The 21,152-nt window shown below is 38.2% G+C and overlaps 5 protein-coding genes across 5 annotated transcripts; all 5 read left to right on the top strand.

Moving 5' to 3' along the window:
* The first annotated feature begins 2,118 nt into the window (after window positions 1–2,118).
* LOC142538358 (uncharacterized) lies at window positions 2,119–7,906 on the top strand. The gene is made up of 7 exons (XM_075643695.1): window positions 2,119–2,523; window positions 4,520–5,141; window positions 6,429–6,557; window positions 6,804–6,927; window positions 7,035–7,149; window positions 7,436–7,552; window positions 7,626–7,906. Exons 1-7 carry the CDS (start codon window positions 2,284–2,286, stop codon window positions 7,773–7,775), a joined length of 1,497 nt encoding a protein of 498 aa, XP_075499810.1. The 5' UTR covers window positions 2,119–2,283; the 3' UTR covers window positions 7,776–7,906.
* An 87-nt stretch (window positions 7,907–7,993) lies between these two features.
* Window positions 7,994–9,405, top strand: LOC142539852 (RING-H2 finger protein ATL65-like). The gene has a single exon (XM_075645591.1). The coding sequence runs from the start codon at window positions 8,172–8,174 to the stop codon at window positions 9,378–9,380; it is 1,209 nt and encodes a 402-aa protein (XP_075501706.1). The 5' UTR covers window positions 7,994–8,171; the 3' UTR covers window positions 9,381–9,405.
* Window positions 9,406–10,686: 1,281 nt separating this feature from the next.
* LOC142539853 (allene oxide synthase 3-like) lies at window positions 10,687–11,869 on the top strand. The gene has a single exon (XM_075645592.1). The coding sequence runs from the start codon at window positions 10,786–10,788 to the stop codon at window positions 11,398–11,400; it is 615 nt and encodes a 204-aa protein (XP_075501707.1). The 5' UTR covers window positions 10,687–10,785; the 3' UTR covers window positions 11,401–11,869.
* A 3,695-nt stretch (window positions 11,870–15,564) lies between these two features.
* LOC142539854 (diphthamide biosynthesis protein 3) lies at window positions 15,565–17,580 on the top strand. The gene is made up of 2 exons (XM_075645594.1): window positions 15,565–15,859; window positions 17,040–17,580. The coding sequence occupies exon 2, from the start codon at window positions 17,078–17,080 to the stop codon at window positions 17,318–17,320; it is 243 nt and encodes an 80-aa protein (XP_075501709.1). The 5' UTR covers window positions 15,565–15,859; window positions 17,040–17,077; the 3' UTR covers window positions 17,321–17,580.
* A 1,055-nt stretch (window positions 17,581–18,635) lies between these two features.
* On the top strand, window positions 18,636–20,832 carry LOC142539855 (uncharacterized). The gene has a single exon (XM_075645595.1). It carries the CDS (start codon window positions 18,807–18,809, stop codon window positions 20,553–20,555), a length of 1,749 nt encoding a protein of 582 aa, XP_075501710.1. The 5' UTR covers window positions 18,636–18,806; the 3' UTR covers window positions 20,556–20,832.
* The last annotated feature ends 320 nt before the right edge of the window (window positions 20,833–21,152 follow it).

A 21,152-nucleotide genomic window follows, 5' to 3' on the forward strand; every position in this document is an offset into this window, starting at 1 on the left:
AATAATAATCATTTATAACAAACAAGTTAATAAAAAAACAGTAGTATTAATAATAATAACTATAATAATTATTAATAATAATAAATTAACAACTATTATAATAGTAGGTAACACATGCACGAATCGAATTAATTTTTATTTTTTTAAAATCAAAAACCAAATAGCTTAAACAGAATTCGAAACAATTATTCCAATTGATAAACAAACCAACGGAGTTGTCAGAAAAATTATATTACAATTTTTGTTTACAAATTGAATTTAATAATGTATTGAAAAATAAATTTATTTGGTTTGAATGACTTCTTTACAAAAAAATAAAATAAAATAATAACTGGCAATAAGTTTGAATAAACTAATCGATTTTTTATAAAATAAAATCAAACCAAATGTTCGAAATGGTTATTTCAGCTTTAATAGAAATCGTACTCACTCCTAATTTCACAAATATTATTTAATTGTTTTTATAATTGTTATTCGTACTATTAATATTATTATTTTTAGTTTATTCAGTATTAATAATTATAATATATAATTGATTAATTTGCTATATATGTAAATTGATAATAGTATTCTAAAAAATTTAAAGTTTCACATTTATTAACAATAAAAAATTTAAAGAAGGAACCGGGATATCTTGAGGATCAAAAGAGAGTTTTTCACACATTATAGTGTTTTCAACAAAAAAATTATTGAACATAATGATAATAAAAAAAAATATAACACAAATACGGTGTAATGTTATTTTTACATTTGTTGTGTCTTCTAGTTAAAACAAGATTACAAGAAGTGACTTTTAAGAGATGTTTGAGTTAGTGAAGTAGATAGATGCTCGATTTCTACAGCTAACATCTTTACGGGCAAGCATGTCGTACGAGACTTGTCTAGTACTATTTACTTTGCTAGCTTGGTTTGCAAATTTTGCGTTAGTCTAAGGATTTACCTAATGCAAACTAATCGGTAGCTACTGTGTGTTCCCGCTCATAAAAAAAGATTACACGAAATTGCATTATCTAGCTACTTTTATGATTAAACAGTTTATTTCTCACTACTTTATCCTTTTATATTGTGATTTTTGTGTTGATTTTACATATATAGAAATAGTTGACACTACAAATTTTATAATGATACGTTAAATATAAATTAAAAGTGTACACATATGTTAATTCTTATAGAACAAAAGTAATTTAATAATGTGTTTTTTCTAACTATCTTAATTCAGACTTGACTATCAAGTTTTTAGATAAAATAAATTATGTATTTATCAATAAAATATGATTCACTAAACTAGTATTAGTTGTTTCTTGAATTGTTGTTTTTGGAATAACTGGTAAAACTATCATTAAGTTGCCTTCAAATACAACAATCTTCTCATCAAATGGTTTTCAAATTTAGCTTACTTTTTGTAAGCTTCTATAAATGGCCTCAACTGCTAAATATTTGGTCAATTGGTGTTTCATCATATTTAATCAATTGTTATTTATGAAATAACTTAACAAAGACCGTTTTGTTTGAAATTGCACGATAAATTTCTTCATGTAAAAAGTCTTCTCAATGTATGTGCAATGTGAAATATACAATTTCATTTAAACATTTAATAGTACTACGATTTGATTCTAATTCATCAATCAACATAAAAAAAAAGTATTAGATCGAGTTTACTTGTCTCAATATATAAGGTTGAAGTTCAAGCTCAAGCTCGAGTCCATCGAATATTAATCTCGAGCTTGAGATTGAATCGAGAACGTATCGAATTATTCGAGCTCTTGCTTCAAATATCGATTTATGTTATATTTTAATCCTAAATATATAATACAAATATCTCATGAACTATTTGAATAGAGATATGTAAAATTCGAATTCAACTCGATAAAAAGTTTGAGAAAATCGAACTCGAATTATAATATAAATAACTTACGACCTATTTAATATATAATAGACATGTGTAAAATTCGAGTTCGACTCGATTTTTAATCTGATAAATTAATTTGGCTGAATTCGAGTTCCGTGAATTTCGAGTTTCGTGAATAATTTGATTCCTTTGCACATATTATATGTGTGTATTTGTATTTTTTTATAAAGAAAATATTTTAAACAAATTTCCAAAACAGATGTAAAAGCCCTAGCACAACTTTTCGCAAGTCCAAATCCACATGAAGGCGGCTCTTCTTTAATTCAACGCCACACCTGTCTACCATTTTCTGGACCGTTGTTTTCCGAAAATTTCAACCTCTCTCTCAAAATCCGAGTGAAATCCACCCTGTGCAATTCGGAGACGGTGTTCAAATGGAAGCAGATAGAGTGGGGCTGATTTTGGATAGAACCCTAGAGTTGAAGTCCAAGATTACCAATTGCATTCACAAAAAGACTACCAGAGCGGTGAAAGAAGACGGAGGAGGTGTAACCAAAGTATCTAAAGCTGACCCGGATACCGAAAATCAAGAAGATGGCGACGAAGAAACAGAGAGTCTGCTCAACATTCGAGATGCTCTCGATTCCCTCGAAGGCCAGCTCTCTGCGCTGCAGGTTTCTTCTTCGATTTTTTTGAGAACCCGGAAGTCTGTCAATTGCTGACACTCTATTGATGCAAAAATTGTGTTTTAGAAAAACTAGACATTACCTTTTCATTTATTTGAAACCCCCCTTATCTTACTTTTTGCCACTTTCGAGCAAATATAGCTCCGTGCCTCATGTCTAACTTGTGATGATTCCCAATAATTTGATTGAATTTTACCTTTTAGTTTAAATGGTGACAATGGTTTAAAGGCTTGTTTCTGTGGTGATGATATTATGTCGACGCAAGTTGGAGACTAACTATTGATTTTTCATTTGCTACCTACTGAGAAATGGTAAACTGGTTATAATTTCATGTTGGCTTTGGATAGATCTAAGGAACCATAGTTTTGGAAGTGCATGGTCGCAGTCTAGCAGATATATGTGTGATTCCCTGAACCTAGGTGTAAGGCGTACGGGAACGTGCACGACTTATCAACATGAAGTGCAGTAAGGACTAAAACACTAGAATTTACATATTTGAAGAAAATTATGTCTTATGTCGACTTCAAAACTATTAGATGACAAAGGAATAATTATGACTTGACTTGTTGAAGAGGTTAATTGATTATTTACTTTGCATTTCATAACCTACGTACCTACTATCCTTACATGCGTGAGCCGTTTGTGACTTCAGAGCAGACCAAGACTCGTACTTCATGGCCAAGATGTGTGCTTCACTGAAGGGTTTGTGCCTTATCTTGCATGAACCTCTTTTTACCTTGAACCTATTCGCTAGGATTGAAACCTTGAAATAAAGGATGTAAGAAGCCTTTCTGGTGTATAAATGGAAGTTTTATTATTCTCTTGCATTTTATAATGTAGAGTTTTTGGCATTATTTGAGGATTGCTTAAGTAAATATTTCCATTATTTTCAAGTTGTAGGCCTCATGGAGGTTGCTTATTAAAATATGACAGAATGGTCAAAAGTAGATTCACGGGCATTCTTCTTCATCCTTCATTCCCCTTTTAAGCATTTGCAAGATCGTTGCTCAATGGGATATACTTTTGGGAAATTATCCCAAACTCTTGAGTCCACGAACCTTATTAAATTTCCCACTTATGGTTTATTTTATTATTGTGCTTTGTTCTCATATCTCCTTGTAGTTCTTCCTTATATGGAAACTGTGGGATAGAGGTAATAAGATTTGAAACATGTTAACAAGTTGCAATTGTTTTTTGTGATTTGGAAGCCGTTGTAATTTTTAGATGATAATAGAACAGACCATGGCCTTTTTGTTTTCAGAAGTATATGAAAGTTCTCTTTACTTCGTATTGGTTTTGGTTTTGCTTTTCTTGAGTGGCCACACAATGTATCAAGCTCTTAAAAAAAATGGATGAAAAAGCTATATTCTATTGGTTTACTTGCTTCTGCATTTGGAACTAAATGGCACTCTGTATAGAACCAATTCAGCGGTTCTTCATATCGGCATGTGAAACCATTTTAAAGTTCAGCCTACATGTTAATAGTTACTGTATGATCCATATGTAGTAAGTTTAGTAACAATGAAGTATCTCCTGGGAAATTTATTTTTGCAATTGTAACTTCAGACTGCTTGCCTTTGATGATTTTACGGCTTAGCTTCTTGCATCAGTGGACAAAATCTTTTACTTCTGTTTTGAAGGACCTTAGTTGAATCAATTGCCACTCTCATGGCTTGGAATTTGTCTAAGAATCGGCCTCCATGCCTCATCGAATAGTTAAACCAGACATTTCCATGGTAGTTGTGTGTACTTGTTATTTCTGCTTGACTTGATTTTCTAGTTATCAGAGTTTGCATTTAGCAAATCTACGTGTGCTTCTATTTTTTATTGGTTTAATTTAATTAATGCTTTCTCAATTGAACTGGTGCCCAATCATCCGGGGACCATTTGGTTCTTAGTATAACAAAATCTCTCTCCCCTCCTCCTCTCCTCTCTCCTTTTCGAGGTCAGACGGCTCCTTACTACTTGTTATTATGTGTGATAGGCACTACAGCAGCAGCAATGGTATGACAAAGAAGCAGCCTTGACTGAGATAGAGTACTGCCAGAAGAAGTTACTCAGAGAGCTGAAGGAATACAAAGGTAAGGATTTAGAAGTCATACACGAAGCTATTGCTTTTGCTAGTGAAACCGAAGATAACAACGATCTCCTCCTTCCCCCGTATCCGAGACATCCCTTTCGTTCCACTGTCTCTGATAAGGAGTATCTTCCATCCTTCCCTTCCACTCGCAAATTTTCTCCAAATGGAGCTGTCAACAACGGCCTTATTGATAGAGAACAGAGACAATCTAGATCAAGAAGACCATTGAAAGGTTTGAAGTTCTTGATTACTGCAACAGCCAAGACAATGCTTACAATTGTTGGAATGGTAACTATCTTGAGTCTGGCTGGTTTTCAGCCCAGACTGAAGAAACGGAATGACCCGCTGAAGCTTGTTGACTTGTTTCAGCTCCTAATCAACAATGAAGTACAAGAAACTATGGAGTGCCCTCCTGGGAAGGTCCCAATGTTTGAAAATGGGGAAACACGGTGTGTGGTGAAAGAGAGAATTGAAATTCCATTCGACTCCGGTGTTACGATCCCTGATGTGAAATACGGGTGTGGTTGATCTCGACTCAAAAACAAAGAAGATAAAATAGAACTGTAGCAGTATTGCCAATTTCATCATTCTGCTCTTTTTGTATATTCTATCTTCTTTTAATGTACATTACTGCATTCCTTGTGAAGATTCGACAGTGTCATAATTTTCTGTGAGCAAATCTAGGGATATAAACGAACCAAACCGTTCGTGAGCTATTCGAAGTTCTATTCGATAAAGCTCGTTTGAGTTCGTTTAATGAGGCTCGTTAAGATAAACAAACAAAACTCAAGCTTTACAGAATTCTGCTCGTTAGCTCGTGAACATGTTCGTTGGTAAGTTCATGAGTAATCTGTTAGATGAAAAAATAATAGTTTTGATATTTGATTTATTGATTTTGTATATTATTTATGAAATATATAGAAAAATCTATTAAATTTATTTATTATAATAAATTTATAAATTTTAATAAGAATAATATATTTTTCTCTAAATATATAATTTATTTTTTAATTAATTTAATAAAAATTTAAATCTATAATTCATATTTATTAAGTTTGTTTAGGTTCGATAAAGGCTTGAATAAGCTCGTGAGCCATGCATATATTCGTTAAATAAAGCTCGAGCTCGGCTCGATTATAAATGAACCAAGCTCAAACATTCAAGAGTTTCGCTCGACTCGATTCGATTACATCTCTAAGCAAATCCAAGCTATTGGCGTCAAATGCAAAGTTTTGTTTTGCTTGCTAATTCTCATGTTACCGTCAACACCCGTCAAAATCCAAAGATTATCCGGATGTATTTTATTTGATTTCGTTCACCTCCAGGACAAATTATAATACTATCATGGAACGTAATCGTGATTCATATATATATGTATAGTGTAATATGTTGAGGTCTTCAATCAAAATAGTAAACATCATTAATTTTTTGGGAATACGGAGCCGCCATCCCCTACGGACCGCTGTCGGACAGCCCACAGGATTATAGCCGGTATTGGGAACATTGGACAAAAAGAACAGGCAAGTTGGCTCTTCTTTAACCCCAAAGGCTGATCAAATCCAACGATTTAGTACTATAAAACCCAAAGTTCCACACACATTTGCACACTTATTTTTAACTATTTGGCGATCCAGCAGGCTTAATTTGTTCAGTCGCAGATCATGGACATCTGCAACATCAACAACATCGGTTGTGATAATCCCATTACTATGCTATACTGCAATAATAGTAAGTGCTTCTGTATTGTTTCTGAAGACGCATACCTTCGTTCTGGTCTTGATTTACTTACAATTTATTGGAATTAATTCTTCAGCAAGCCCAAGTTCCATTTTCTCTGCAAAGAAACATCTGCAACTTCAATCTTCCAACTTATCATGGTTTAAAATGGATGATTCATGGCAGCGTCATCTTTATTGTAGAACTCCCAAGATCTCAAGAAGATGTAAGCCCCTTCTGTTTGCTACCATTCTTCAAGTAACCAGATTCTAAACTATACGTATCTAGTAAAACAATTATATGGTGTTAGAGTGAGCTGAGCTATTACTTGATATGAACCCTTGAAAATACTTTTAATTTGGAAAACTATGTCAATACTTTTTATTTGTACACAGAATCTTAAGCTTAATTCCTATAAAACGCACACACAAAACTTGCTTTTTTGGTAATTTATTAATGCTGGAGAATGAAGGTATGGAAAAGAAACATGGAGTAGAAGTGAGAGCTTTCACAGAAGAACAAGAAGTTTTGGTTACCAAGTCATGGAAAGTTATGAAGAAAAATGCTGGAGAACTGGGTCTTAAATTCTTCTTAAGGTGGGTTCGGTGATTCTTCTTATTGAGATAAGTAAATGAAACTATAATCCATCTGTTTTACCAGTGTTTTAAACATAGAATATTGTATGGAACTACTAAATTTGTAGGATATTTGAGATAGCACCATCCGCGAAGAAGCTTTTCAGATTCTTGAAGAATTCAGATGTGCCTCTGGAGCAGAATCCAAAGCTAAAACCACATGCCATTACTGTTTTTGTGATGGTAATACTATTAATTTATTTACTTTGTTCCTTTTTTTTTTAATTATTCTATTCGACTTTACCTAATGTATAAATATATACGTGACAAACATTTCAATATATATATATAGATATAGCTTAAAAGCTTACTTCAGATATTATGATCAGTTCTTGTACCTCTCCGTGAAATTTTTTAAATTCCTGGTTTTGCTTAAAATAAAGTATCAAGCCATCCATATATACATAAATTACAATTTTCATATATGTTATTGACTACGAAATGTGCTTGGTTGATATGAAATTCGCAGACATGCGAATCAGCAGTTCAGCTTCGGAAAGCTGGGAAACCAGTCGTCAAAGACTCGAGTCTCAAAGATTTGGGCTCTACACACTTCACGTATGGTGTGGTAGACGAACATTTTGAGGTATATTTATTTTATATAAATTTTTTTGTTACCAGAGCTCTACTAATTATGGATACGAATCGATCCATTTCAGGTAACGAAATTTGCATTGCTAGAGACTATAAAAGAAGCAGTGCCGGAGATGTGGTCCCCGGAGATGAAGAACGCCTGGGCGGAAGCCTATGATCAGTTGGTGGACGCTATCAAGGCAGAAATGAAGCCTACTTCTGCTTTTTCTAATTGAACAAGTCAAATTTTGCGCTCCAAAAAATTTAATATAATGTTAGTATATGACAATTTATATAATAAAATTTCTCCAGAGTTACCATGTGCTAAATCATAATCTGAATGAACCGTCTCCATTGTTCATTAGCTTATCTTGCAAATCTTCACCCAAAATGATTGACATGCCTCATATATATACATGTAGCTTTGTTCCAAGTTCTGTTTGTAAAACCAAATATTTGATCCAATAGGTCAAGGGTACAACTTCGCTTATTCCCACGTAGAAGATTCTACCACCAAATCCAACTGGCATGGCTCCACTGAATGTCAAAAGCAGCGGCGAGTCAGCGCCAACCATTTCCAATCTCTACGCTAAAACCTCGTAAAATCAACACGTTACCGTACGCCAACCACCATGCTCCGCCGCAGCTCAGCCCCTGCATCATTGCCGCACCACCAATGGAACCCATACCCACCGGCTCCTTCTCCATACTCCACCTCGCTGCCGACGAAGGAGATTTTGTCTTCTTCCTCCACCTCCGTGGATTCATCAAGTCCGCAGTCCTCTGTAGATGTCAGCCCGCCTTTGATTGCCATGGCTGCTATAGCCGTAATAACTTTCATCGCCATCATCTTCTCCCGCCCAATTACCCGCCAATTCCTCCGATTCTACCGCCGACACAGACAGGGGCAACGACGATACGTCCCGTCATCGTCTGCCGGAGATGGCCTCTCGCTTCCGTATTCATTTGACTCCCCTAGAGACGCTAGTTTCTATATCGTGTCACCTGAAGGGCTGCATGAATCTCTCATCAAGACGATTCCTCTCTCGATGTTCACTCGCAAAAGCGGCTTCCATGATTGCGCAGTGTGTTTGCTCGAATTCGAGGAAAATGATTACGTCCGTACACTCCCCACTTGCTCGCATGCTTTCCACGTCGATTGTATAGACATGTGGCTGCGTTCACACGCAAACTGCCCACTTTGTCGGGCCGGAATATTCCGCCAGGATTCTCCTTTCAGACCGGTAATGGCAGCAAGGATACGGCCAAGTTTGGATGATATTATTTTCCCGAGCACAATTCTCCAGCCTCTGCCTGAAATTCCAACCAATTCAGAGGCGGCGGTGACGGTGATGGTAGATGAAATCACCCAGGAGCCCTCGCCGAGCCAGGAGAGGATAAACAACCAATCAGAAGACAGATTCAACGGCCGAAATTTCTTGTTGACGAGATCGTATTCTTTCGAATTCGAACGAAACTTAGGTTCGGATAACCTAGGGACAGAGCCCTCGACCGCCTCGCCATGTCGGTTCCGGCGAGGTGGCGGAGGTTTCTGGAGCAAACGTCTGTCGCCTTTCAGCTCAATAGCGAAACCTAGAGTTTTCTCATTCCATCACTACAGAGGAATGAAATCTCCATTTTCCCGACGGCGGAGCTTCCTACCACTCTCGGAATCGAGCGTGCGTACTAGCGGAGGCGGCTCGTCGAGACGGCGAAAGTCGTCGGCGAGTCCAATGTTCATTAGGACTTCTGCTGGGGCCAATGGGTTAGCCTTGTCGAGCCGGCTAAGGAGCGGTGATCCGGAGGCCTTGCTTTCACCGGAGAGATTTAATAGACGGTGAGGATGCGTGACACGTGGACCGGCAACAAGAAAACGAACGGTCGATGTCAATGTAGAAGACTACGGGGGGTGGTATTATCTTTGATGTTCGAACAATTTTGATTGGGTAAGTTAATAGTCTTCCGCTGATCAGAGTAGGAACGGCCACTGGCTACCAACTTCTTATCGACTCTCATCAACACGTGTCTATTATAATCATATTTATAATAAAACATTTATACACATATATATAATATAGCACGTTGAACGGGTGCAGTCTTGAATAAAATTCATACATTTTTCTATAAAATAAACCTCCATTTTGATTTCATTTTTAACACAATCTTGAAACATACACGATGTCCAATATTTTTCCGTACACATTTTTTAATATTTCTCGTGTCAAATACGGACATCATCATATGACGATGAATCTGTGTTATATTCTATGATGAACCAAGAGTTTAGCTCGTCAAGAGACGACCACCAAACCAGATATTACTGACACGCGCAACTGTAGTGATTGAAGCAGGGGAGTTCGCTGCCTAACATGTGGATGAACACTTAAATTATTCCACTTTTTAATTATTTCTATTTTAGATTTTTAAATTATATCCTTTAAATAATATTTTAAAAATATGTACAATTATTTTTTTATATGCGATTTTATTATGTTTTTTTAAAAACTATAATAAAGTTATTAAATGAAGCAAATATGTATCTTCGAATGGGCTTTTGCCAAGTAGAATGTTGTTAGGTCAGTCCATTTATATTTTGTACCACGGTATCTCTTATTCGTCACAAAAATTGACGACTTTACGGTCAGCTCATAAATAATATAAAAATTCAATAATTTCTCATAACTACTCCCGTAACTTTTCGTAATTACACATACTTTCCATTCGCATTGGCTTCGAAATAAAAAGTGGGTACCAAATGCTTGTGTGCTAAAAAGTTTATTATTTATGTGGCCACTAAAAAACGTCCAATCTTTCTCGAATGAAAAAAAAAAAAATCGAATCAGGTGGACCATTTTAATTATTGCAAGTATATTTGATTTATTACATCCAAAAAATACAAATTTCTTATCTATTTTTTTAGACTGTCTTTGGTTGAATGATAAAATAAACTAATGATTAGTACGTAAATGATAAAGAAAATGATTGTCGTATAAATATAATATATGGTATAAAATAGTATTATGTTTGGTAAGATTTTAAGTATAGGATAATTTTCTTTCACTCCGGCGGCGATGGTGTTCCAGGGGCAGATCCAGCAGCCGAGGTGGCGGCGACTGCGGTGCGTGGCGGTCCGGCGAAGGTCCGGCGACGACGGTGAGGAGGGTGGAGGTCCGGCGACAACGACGATGGCAATCCGGCGATGGCGACCACAAGTTCATCACCATCTTTCGGCAAGCCCTTTCCACCATGTTTTCTGGCTTGGAAGATGAATTCTCCACCAAGGGCAGCGCGTACTTCAATGACTTAAGCGACCGCATGTCATTTGAGTTCGTCTTCCTTTATTTCTGCGACGAGGATCCATCGGAAACTCCAATCGGGAACGACGGACCGAAACTGGTTGACTTGTGGCTTATCTGTCAGCTCCATCCATTGATGACCTTAGGAATAAAATACTGCCCAAACTTTCTGGAAGATCTACTCCTACACACATTTCCACTACCTTTCTTCCTCGTGAAATCTAAGTACAAGAAACTGTATGATGCATTTTACATTTCCGCAGGTTCCATTCTGGATGAAGCTGAAGAAGTAGGGCTCAAGAGAGACGAAGCCTGCCACAACTTGGTGTTCTTAGCTGGATTCAACGCATACGGCGGAGTGAAAACTCTGTTCCTCGGTCTGATCAAATGGGTGGGATCAGCCGGAGAGGATCTGCATCGTCGACTACGACACGAAATAAGAGACGCCGTCAAATCGGAAGGCGGCGTCACCTTTGCAGCTCTGAACAAAATGACACTGACAAAATCAGCTGTATACGAAGCTCTGAGAATCGAACCACCTGTCCCTTACCAGTATGGTAAATGATGTGATCCGGGTGAAATGAGTGAGCAGGATCGGGTGCTCCACCGGATCTGCTATCAAAATGATGAAGGAAATAAGAGCAATGTAGATATTTGAACCAGAAGCTTCTTTCCCGGGCGGAGAGGATTTCCTGCACTCAAGAAGGTAACCACGTGAATGGACGCCGGAGGGGTGTCCGGCATGACCACTCCGATGCTTAAGTCAGTGAATGATTCAAGCCAAGAATCAATGTAACCAAGTGATGGTTGTGATATTTGTGTGAATGAATGAATGTAAATGTAAAGAATAAACATGGTATTTATAGTAGAAGAAGTAATGATGACCTCGTTCTCCGTGCTACCTACTAATTATAGTAGGACGACTGAGAACACCCTATATTCTGACATGTCAAATATCATATTGGTCACATCCAGCCCATCTGATTTTGTCAACCCATCGGCCTGGTGTCAGAGATGGGACAGTCGCCCACATCCTATTCTGCTAGTATACTCGAGTGCGGTGCTCATATCGAGGTGGCCCGGGTAGAAAGTTCCCGGGAACTTGAACGAGAGCCCGGGCATCCGGTGGCCCGGGGAGGAGACGTCCTGGGCATTCACCCGCCCGGCTCCTAATGAACCCTTCCTGCCGACTTGTCCTAATTCTAGCCATCCATCCACTATCCTGGGTCGTCCATGCCCTGGGCACAAGAATCGTCCATGACTTGTGCACAACCCGGGCTATCCAGAGGGTATCATTACTCCCTCCTTAAATAGTCGGGCTAGAGTCATACTCGCTGTCCCGATTAGTCTTGTGTGCCCGATCATGGAAAATATTTATTTTGTCTGTAAAAGCATCGGGGGCTTCATGTATCCCAGAGATGGGATGAGGTGCCGGGAACTTACGTCTCCCGGGTTTGATGAATGATCGAAGTGCGGAGCCCCGAACCAGGGTACGAATCACTAGGCCAGGGTACGGGTCCCTGGACTTAATAGATAACCAGGGTGCGGAGCCCTGACCTTCATGAATGGTCAAGGTACGGAGCCCCGAGCCAGGGTACGGATCCCTGGACTTAATAGATAACGAGGGTACGGAGCCCTGGCCTTCATGAATGGTCGAGGTACGGAGCCCCGAGCCAGGGTACGGATCCCTGGACTTAATAGATAACCAGGATGCGGAGCCCTGACCTTCATGAATGGTCGAGGTACGAAGCCTCGATCCAGGTACGAATCCCTGGACTTAATAGATAACCAGGGTGCGGAGCCCTGGCCTTCATGAATGATCGAGATACGGAGCCCCGAGCCAGGGTACGGATCCCTGGACTTAATAGATAACCAGCGTGCGGAGCCCTGGCCTTCATGAATGGTCGAGGTACGGAGCCCCGAGCCAGGGTACGGATCCCTGGACTTAATAGATAACCAGGGTGCGGAGCCCTGGCCTTCATGAATGGTCGAGGTACGGAGCCCCGAGCCAGGGTACGGATCCCTGGACTTAATAGATAACCAGGGTGCGGAGTCCTGGCTTTCATGAATGGTCGAGGTACGGAGCCCCGAGCTAGGGTACGGATCACTAGGCCAGGGTACGGGTCCCTGGACTTAATAGATAACCAGGGTGCGGAGCCCTGGCCTTCATGAATTGTCGAGGTGCGAAGCCCCGAGGCAGGTTTGAGAACCCTGGGCTTAGATAATGTGCCGGGGCCTCGTGTCTCCCGGGCTTTAGATAATGTGCCGGGGCCTCATACCTCACGGGCTTAAGAGATTTTGCTTTACCTGCTGTATTAATTTTATTAAAAATCAAATCACTAACCTGAAAATATTGAATCCGAATTCATTTTCGGTAGAATGAAACTTCTCTGGTTGAGCTAAATTAGGTGACTAATATAGATGTATGCTACTGAGTACATAGCAAATGCTCTTCATGCCAATTCGGGATAGCTGCTGAGCTTTAAGCCCATATGAAATCCACATATAAGATCTGAGTGCCGAGCTGGTCGCACTTGTATGTTTGCCAAGCAGAGTTGGGCTTATTTTTGAATGGAAACCATATCTACGTCTTGAGCTCAATTTCTCACAGACGGCGCCAATGATGTGATCCGGGTGAAATGAGTGAGCAGGGTCGGGTGTTCCACCGGATCTGCTATCAAAATGATGAAGGAAATAAGAGCAATGTAGATATCTGAACCAGGAGCTTCTTTCCCGGGCGGAGAGAATTTCCTGCACTCAAAAAGGTAACCACGTGAATGGGCGCCGGAGGGGTGTCCGACGTGGCCACTCCGATGCTTAAATCAGTGAATGATTCAAGCCAAGAACCAATGTAACCAAGTGATGGTTGTGATATTTGTGTGAATGAATGAATGTAAATGTAAAGAATAAACCTGGTATTTATAGTAGGAGAAGTAATGATGACCTCGTTCTCCGTGCTACCTACTAATTATAGTAGGACGACTGAGAACACCCTATATTCTGACATGTCAAATATCATATTGGTCACATCCAGCCCATCTGATTTTGTCAACCCATCGGCCTGGTGTCAGAGATGGGACAGTCGCCCACATCCTATTCTGCTAGTATACTCGAGTGCGGTGCTCATATCGAGGTGGCCCGGGTAGAAAGTTTTCGGGAGCTTGAACGAGAGCTCGGGCGTCCGGTTGCCCTGGGAGGAGATGTCCTGGGTATTCACCCGCCCGGCTTCTAATGAACCCTTCCTGCCGACTTGTCCTGATTCTGGCCATTCATCCAGTATCATGGGTCGTCCATGCCTCGGGCACAAGAATCGTCCATGACTCGGGCACAAGAATCGTCCATGACTCGGGCACAACCCGGGCTATCCCGAGGGTATCATCAATTAATTTAGGCAAGATCTCACTGTACAGAACCATGAATCGTCGTTCTTTATCAAGAAAGGGGAGATGTTGTTCGGTTATCAGCCGATTGCGACGAAAGATCCTCTGATCTTCAAGAACCCAGAAGAATTCATGGCGGATAGATTCTTGGGTGCTGGTGAAAAATTGATCAAGTACGTGTACTGGTCGAATGGGAGAGAAACGGAGGATCCGAAAACGGAGAATAAGCAATGTCCTGGAAAGGACATGGTTGTAATGTTGTCTAGATTGATGCTGGTCGAATTTTTCCTCCGATACGATACTTTTCAGGTGGAGTCTGGAAAATTCTTGGCCGGTTCTTCGGTTACGATCAAATCATTCACAAACGCTACATGAAAAGTTATTACTATTTGTTTGTTATTTCACCAATGGATAATCTTATTTTGATTTGGCGTGATTCGATTACTGTTATTATGGAATAAATTAGTTGGTCAGATTCATTTGTTAATTTCACAAAAAAAAATGTCTCGGTTAATTGATACCACTTAAATGTGATTTCCGGAGCTTAGTTTTTTCCCATAAATTTGGATGTTTAAACGAGAACTAGTCTACTTCTGTGTAGAGAGTTATTACACGTATGTGATTGTGGTCGTGGTTGTGGTCTTGAATTTCAAATTGGCAAACATATATCCAATCAATAATCCGAGTCGTACCCTCCCATTATCTATTTTCTTTTTGGGAGAATTTCTTTCAACTTTACAATAATTTATTTGGTACGATTAATATACAACTCAATCACGTCAAATTATATTTGGATAGATGATTTTGCAGTTAAAAATCTTGAATTTATAATAATAAATTAATTATTAAATTGATTTCAAGTTTTATAATCGCTATTTTATAATTCATGTAATGAATTATCATGTATGAAATAAGTAATAACTTATATCAACAATCATGACATATATGTCGCTTATGTAAAATAATATATTGTTATCACGTGTTGCATATGTATGATTTATTTTTAGTTTTTTGATTTATTTATGGTATGATACAAAATGAATGAGACATAAAATATAGTGATATGATTTTTTTTAAATTATGAAATACATATAATTTATGTATTTTGATAAGGGATAACAGTCGTGTAAGTTTGCTCATTTTGTATTTTGGTAAAATCTATTTTTTTTTAAAAAAAAATTCTGACTATTTGTAAAAGTTTAGACATTTTTTTTTTACAAAATGTATGGACCAAGAAGTTTGAATTTTATTTTATTTAGAAAAACAGCTTGTTAAACCTTTGGGCCAATTGCTCGTAAAAAACAATTGGGCCGCTTCAGTATTTCCGGCCCATCAAATTTGATGAGAAACGTAACGATTAAGGCTGAAGAAGACCTTGCTCGGATCGTAGGCCGCCTGGAAAATCACAGCCACAAACAACCACCTCCACCATTCTCCTCCCCCGTCCCCAGCCACAGATACACCGCCGGACGCTATCGTAACGGCCGGAAAAGCGCAGAAGCAGTCACAATCTGCATCGAAGCAGTCTTCCGAAAAATCTTCATAAAATTCCTTTCGTTTCTGATTTTTCATCCAAACACCGCGCGCGATATCCTTTAAGGATATTTGTAGATCAACTTTGAACCACCCTCAGTCATCGAACCGGTATAATTTTTTGTCTTTATATACTGTTTAGATTTCTTCCGATTTTGACGTTTTGGGGTGTTTGTTTTCTATTTCAATATTTATTTCAGACTTTAAAGTCTTGAATTTCTCAGATAGGAATGCGTATAAGACTTTCATGGTCATGGTATTTCTCGTTTACAAGTTGGGAAAGGGCCGGAATGGCCCGAACTAGGCCCGAACTGTTAAAAGGGCTTAAATTAGGTGTTTGGGATTGTAGATTTTACCTTTCAGTATCAAAGTGTAGTTTGAACCCTGAAAGCTTGTCCAAAGGTTGAATGATAATTTGTTGTTTTTCTGATTAAGAAGTTTCGTCTCTCGACTACGTTTTGTCAAAGCTTGCCTGAAATAAATATTTTTTATAGATTTTTCAGCTTTCAAAAAAATGGTGTTTTATGTATGGTAATATTTCTTTATGGGATAAACCTTGAGTTAATAAGTATTTTCTATTTATAATTATTTGGAATCATCTTACAAAATTTTCAGTCGAAATTCTGAGCTAAGGACACTAGGTGATTTAATATCCGCGTGCCCCACTCATAGGATTGGATGAGTTAGCTTGTAATTATGTGTTTTGCATGATGTTTGTACGACATTTCTTTTATTTGCATGAATATCATGGTATTCAAGCATTGCATATTGAGCTTTGTTGTTTGTTAGACGAATTCTGCAAGTTTGGAGATCAATATGAGTGTCGTAGGGTGCCTGGAATTATTATATGACTATGTGAAGATTGTTGGCTCAAGGTTGTTTGCCTAGGTCTTACATCATTCACGATGCACTGGCTTGGTCCTTGCATTGTCCGTGTATGAATTTTGGTTGTGCCTTACTTTTGAAGTCATCAATTTGTCCCTTGTTTATGACATTTGTGTTGGGTTCTAAACCATTAGTGTGATAATGCAAATTCGATGTATATCCGTTCGTGTTTCTGTTCCTATCTCGGACTCCGTTAGTATTTTTTTAAAATAAATTAATACTTATTTTTTATTGATTAGGTTATCATTATTGTTATTGTTAGACTGTTTTATTGGATTTTAGAAGAGAAGTTACATGGAAATGCTTTAACTTGCAAACTTGACTGTTTAAAAGATATATCATTGCTTGCCAACTTTTTACTTACAAATTCTTCAACCTCGTGTTGACCGAAATACCTTTTGAGTAGGCAAGTGGGGAGAAGAAACACTAGACACAGGCGAAACAATGTCGTATGATGACGTAGAGATTGAGGACATGGAGTGGAACGAAGAGTTGCAGGCCTACACATACCCTTGCCCATGTGGGGACCTCTTCCAGATAACCAAAGAGGATCTCAAGATTGGCGAAGAAATCGCACGATGCCCTAGCTGCTCGTTGTACATCACCGTTATATATAACATGGAAGATTTTCAGGACTCCAGAAAAAAATTCGGTCCAGCAAAGTCGCAGCCAGTTGCTGTGGCTTGAGAATCACCACTTTATGCCTAAGTTTATGTTTCTTATATACAATTTTCTTGTTTCATAGTCGTGATTCATGTGTGGTTTTATGTGGGGTTTGGTTTTGGTAGGTATTTTTTGTAGGTTTTGTTATTTCGGGTTGCGATTGAGTCATATTCTATTGAGTGGTAATATTTTCTGCGAGTTTTTTCGACTGAAACTTATTTTTGAGAATACAAGCATATATGTAAACGTCATCATAATTATATAGGCTCATATGTATTTTTTTTGGTTCGAAATCCTTTTATTGTTAATTTCCTCTCAAATTTTATTTCAGAAGCAACACCATCAACAAGGTCGAAACGACTGGCTAACAGAAAATGCGTATGAAGTGGCATTCTTTTGCATCTGGATGTATACTTTCTTCGCCTAATCATAATTCTGCATTTGTTGTTTATTGTGAATTTATTTATACATATTGCATCAAAAGTCTTTAAAACATTTGTGCAGTTTCTTCATTAAGCCTTTGGACGGCTAGAAAACTCAAGTTGGTTTGGTTTATGCTGGTTTGCATGGAGGTTGTCTGGTATAAATGCCTTGACGAACTTTGTTAGCATTTCTTTGGTACAGGGAAGTCAACTTCTACAAAATTAGCGCTTAACATTTCGATATACTTATAAAACAATGAAAGCGAGAGCACATGGCTGAATGAGGAAAATTAAGAGTAAAATTTTCTGTTGCCCAAGTCATTGTATCCATTACTTTTGGGTTGAAATCGGTATAGCCCACCAGCTGTTTTTACTCATCATTTAGATAATCGTAGTGGTGATTTATGCGCATTGCTGAACATCTACAAATTCCAATGGCTCTCATTATGCATCCCTGTGTGTTCGTGCACATTTAACTTGGAGAAAGTTAAATATTTTTTTTAGATGAAAACTTGTGTGAGACAAATTCACGGGTCGTATTTTATGAGACGGATCTCTTATTTGGATCATCCATGAAAAAATATTACTTTTTATGTTAAGAGTATTACTTTTTATTGTGTAGGGTTGACTCATCTCACAAATAAAGATTCGTCAGACCGTCTCAAAAAAGACATACTATTTTTTTATTATCAAATATCAATTATAATTTAATATTTTTCGATTTTTGATAATTTTAATTATTTTTTTTCGAAAATGTTGGTATAACATTATTTACATCAGCACTACCTCAAAATATATTGGTATGACATCAACTCATGTCGGATAAATGATAAAACGACAAGATTGAAATTGGACCCAAAAAAAAAAACCAAAATTATAAAATGACAAAAAAAAAAAATTACACGGGTGATGTTTCTTCCATCTTTGCTAACTGGATATAGGCTCGCCGCTCCTCCTTGTCTCTGACTGTAAATTATTTCCACGACATTCCACAAACCAATCCATCTTTATAAACCGGCCATATAAAGCTGTTTCCTCACCGCCCTTTGTCTTCGTTCCTCCACCCTCCCTCGTCGCCCCACACCCCCATGACCCCCGAGAAACTACTTTCCTTGATCAAGTCCTTTGAGTGGCCTTTCATCAAACACCTCTCCCCAAACTTCAACCCTCCTCTGATTTCCGCCACCCTCATCCTCCTCCGCCCTTTCCCTGACCTGGTCATCAATTTCATTAGCAATATTCATCACACGGTCATCTCCACTGAATGCTACTGCCTGGCCACCTCAGTTGCTTCCCGCCACACCTCCCCAAAACATGCCTTACAACTCATAAAAAAGCTCATCGGTTCTCAAACCGTGACACCGCAGGATATTTTTTATGGGTTGCTGAGTGCGCGTGAGAGGTTGAGTATATCGAGCTCGATTTCGTTAGATTTGTTGATCAGGGCGTTTTGCGAAATGGGCCAGGGCTATGAGGCTGTGGAATGCTTCCATATGATGAAAAAGAAGGAGATTTTGCCTAATAGTAAGACACTTAATTGTATGCTGAATTTGTTTATAAGATTGAATTGGACACACGGGGCTTTGCTAGCTGAGATGTTTAGGTCAGGCATCATAATGAGTGTTTTCACCTTTAATATAATTATCAATGGGTTGTGCAAGCAAGGGAAGTTGAAAAAGGCGATGAAGTTTGTTGAATACATGGACAGTTTGAAGTTTGAGCCAAATGTAGTGACATTTAACTCCGTAATTCATGGCTATTGCTTGAAACGGGATTTTGTAGGAGTTAACAAGGTTCTTGAAACCATGAAAGAGAAAGGGATCAAACCAGACTCGTACACTTATCGTTCGGTGATTAACTTGATGTGTTACGGTGGGAAGGTCGAGGAGGCATCTGACCTTTTGAGTATGATGGAGGAATCTGGTTTGGTGCCAATGGCCGTGATTTACAACAGTCTGATCGATGGATATTGTAAGGCAGGGGAGTTGGAAAGGGCTTTCAGTTTTCGAGATGAGATGGTAAAGAAAGGGATAGTGCCAAATGTGTGGACTTATAACTCATTGATCCGCACTTTGTTGTTGAAACGTAGAGTTGCAGAGGCTTATGATTTGGTGAGAAAGATGGAAATTGAAGGGGTGTTTCGTGATGGAACTACATACAACATATTGATCAATGGCTCTTGCCAGGCTGAAGACGTTACAAAAGCATTTAGTCTTCATGATGAAATGTTAAGCAGAGGGATTGCACCTACTAGAGTGACTTACACTTCACTTATTTGTATGTTGGGCAAAAGGAAAATGATGGAAGAGGCAGATGATTTAATGAAAGAGATGTTAGAAAAGGGTATATTACCTGATCTTGTTATTTTCAATGCGTTGATTGATGGGCATTGTGCTAATGGTAAAATCAAGAGTGCTCTTTTGCTTTTAAAAGAGATGGAGAGAATGAAGGTTAAGCCGAATGAGGTAACGTACAATATTATCATGCAAGGCTACTGCAAAATGGGTAAGGTCAAGGAAGCTAGTAGCTTTCTTGATGTGATGAAGAGAAGTGGAGTTAGACCTGATTTTGTCAGTTTTAATACCCTTATCAGTGGGTATAGCATGAATGGTGATATAAAAAGTGCTCTGAGAGTTCTTGATGAGATGCCATATATTGGTTTCGAAGCTACTCGTCTCACTTACAACACTCTTATACAAGGCTTGTGCATAAATGGGGGACATTTTGTTGAGGAAGTCCTCAAAGAAATGGTCAGCAGAGGCATCACTCCCAATGGTGGTACCTATATGTCTTTAATGAGAGGGATTATGGATTATGGTGAAGAAGTTCCAGGGTGAAGTATATTGCTACGTAGTTGAAATGTTACTCATTGTGAATAGCGAGGTGGAACAAAAATCTACAATCAGTCGGGAACGAAATAAACGCAAGGCCAATTTCTGGGGATTCGTCGTTCTTGCTCAACCAGTTGTTTCTCATCGAAGGACAACAAATCTAACTTCAACTCCCAACAAAGAAATCAATTTGAAACTTTCAAGAGTTATAAAAATCGAAAATGTCATTTTCGAATCGTATAAATATATATTTTTCCTTCAATAACAATTGAAAGAATTTAAATATATAAAATGAAACATTTTATTGCATTCATGATGAAATGTTCGACTCTTGAACACTAACCCCGGGATAACTTCTCCACCTTCTTCATTTTGTATCTTAAATAAGACTATTACGAATTTCATCGACACTGCTTTGACCCCTTTAAGATTCGATGCTATGATCATTAAAATCGTGAAAATATCACATCTTCTTCATAATCATGGACAGTTTGAAGTTTGTTGAATACATGGACAGTTTGAAGTTTGAGCCAAATGTAGTGACATTTAACTCCGTAATTCATGGCTATTGCTTGAAACGGGATTTTGTAGGAGTTAACAAGG

Source organism: Primulina tabacum, chromosome 3 (genome assembly GCF_025594145.1).
Source record: "Primulina tabacum isolate GXHZ01 chromosome 3, ASM2559414v2, whole genome shotgun sequence".
NCBI lineage: Eukaryota > Viridiplantae > Streptophyta > Magnoliopsida > Lamiales > Gesneriaceae > Primulina > Primulina tabacum.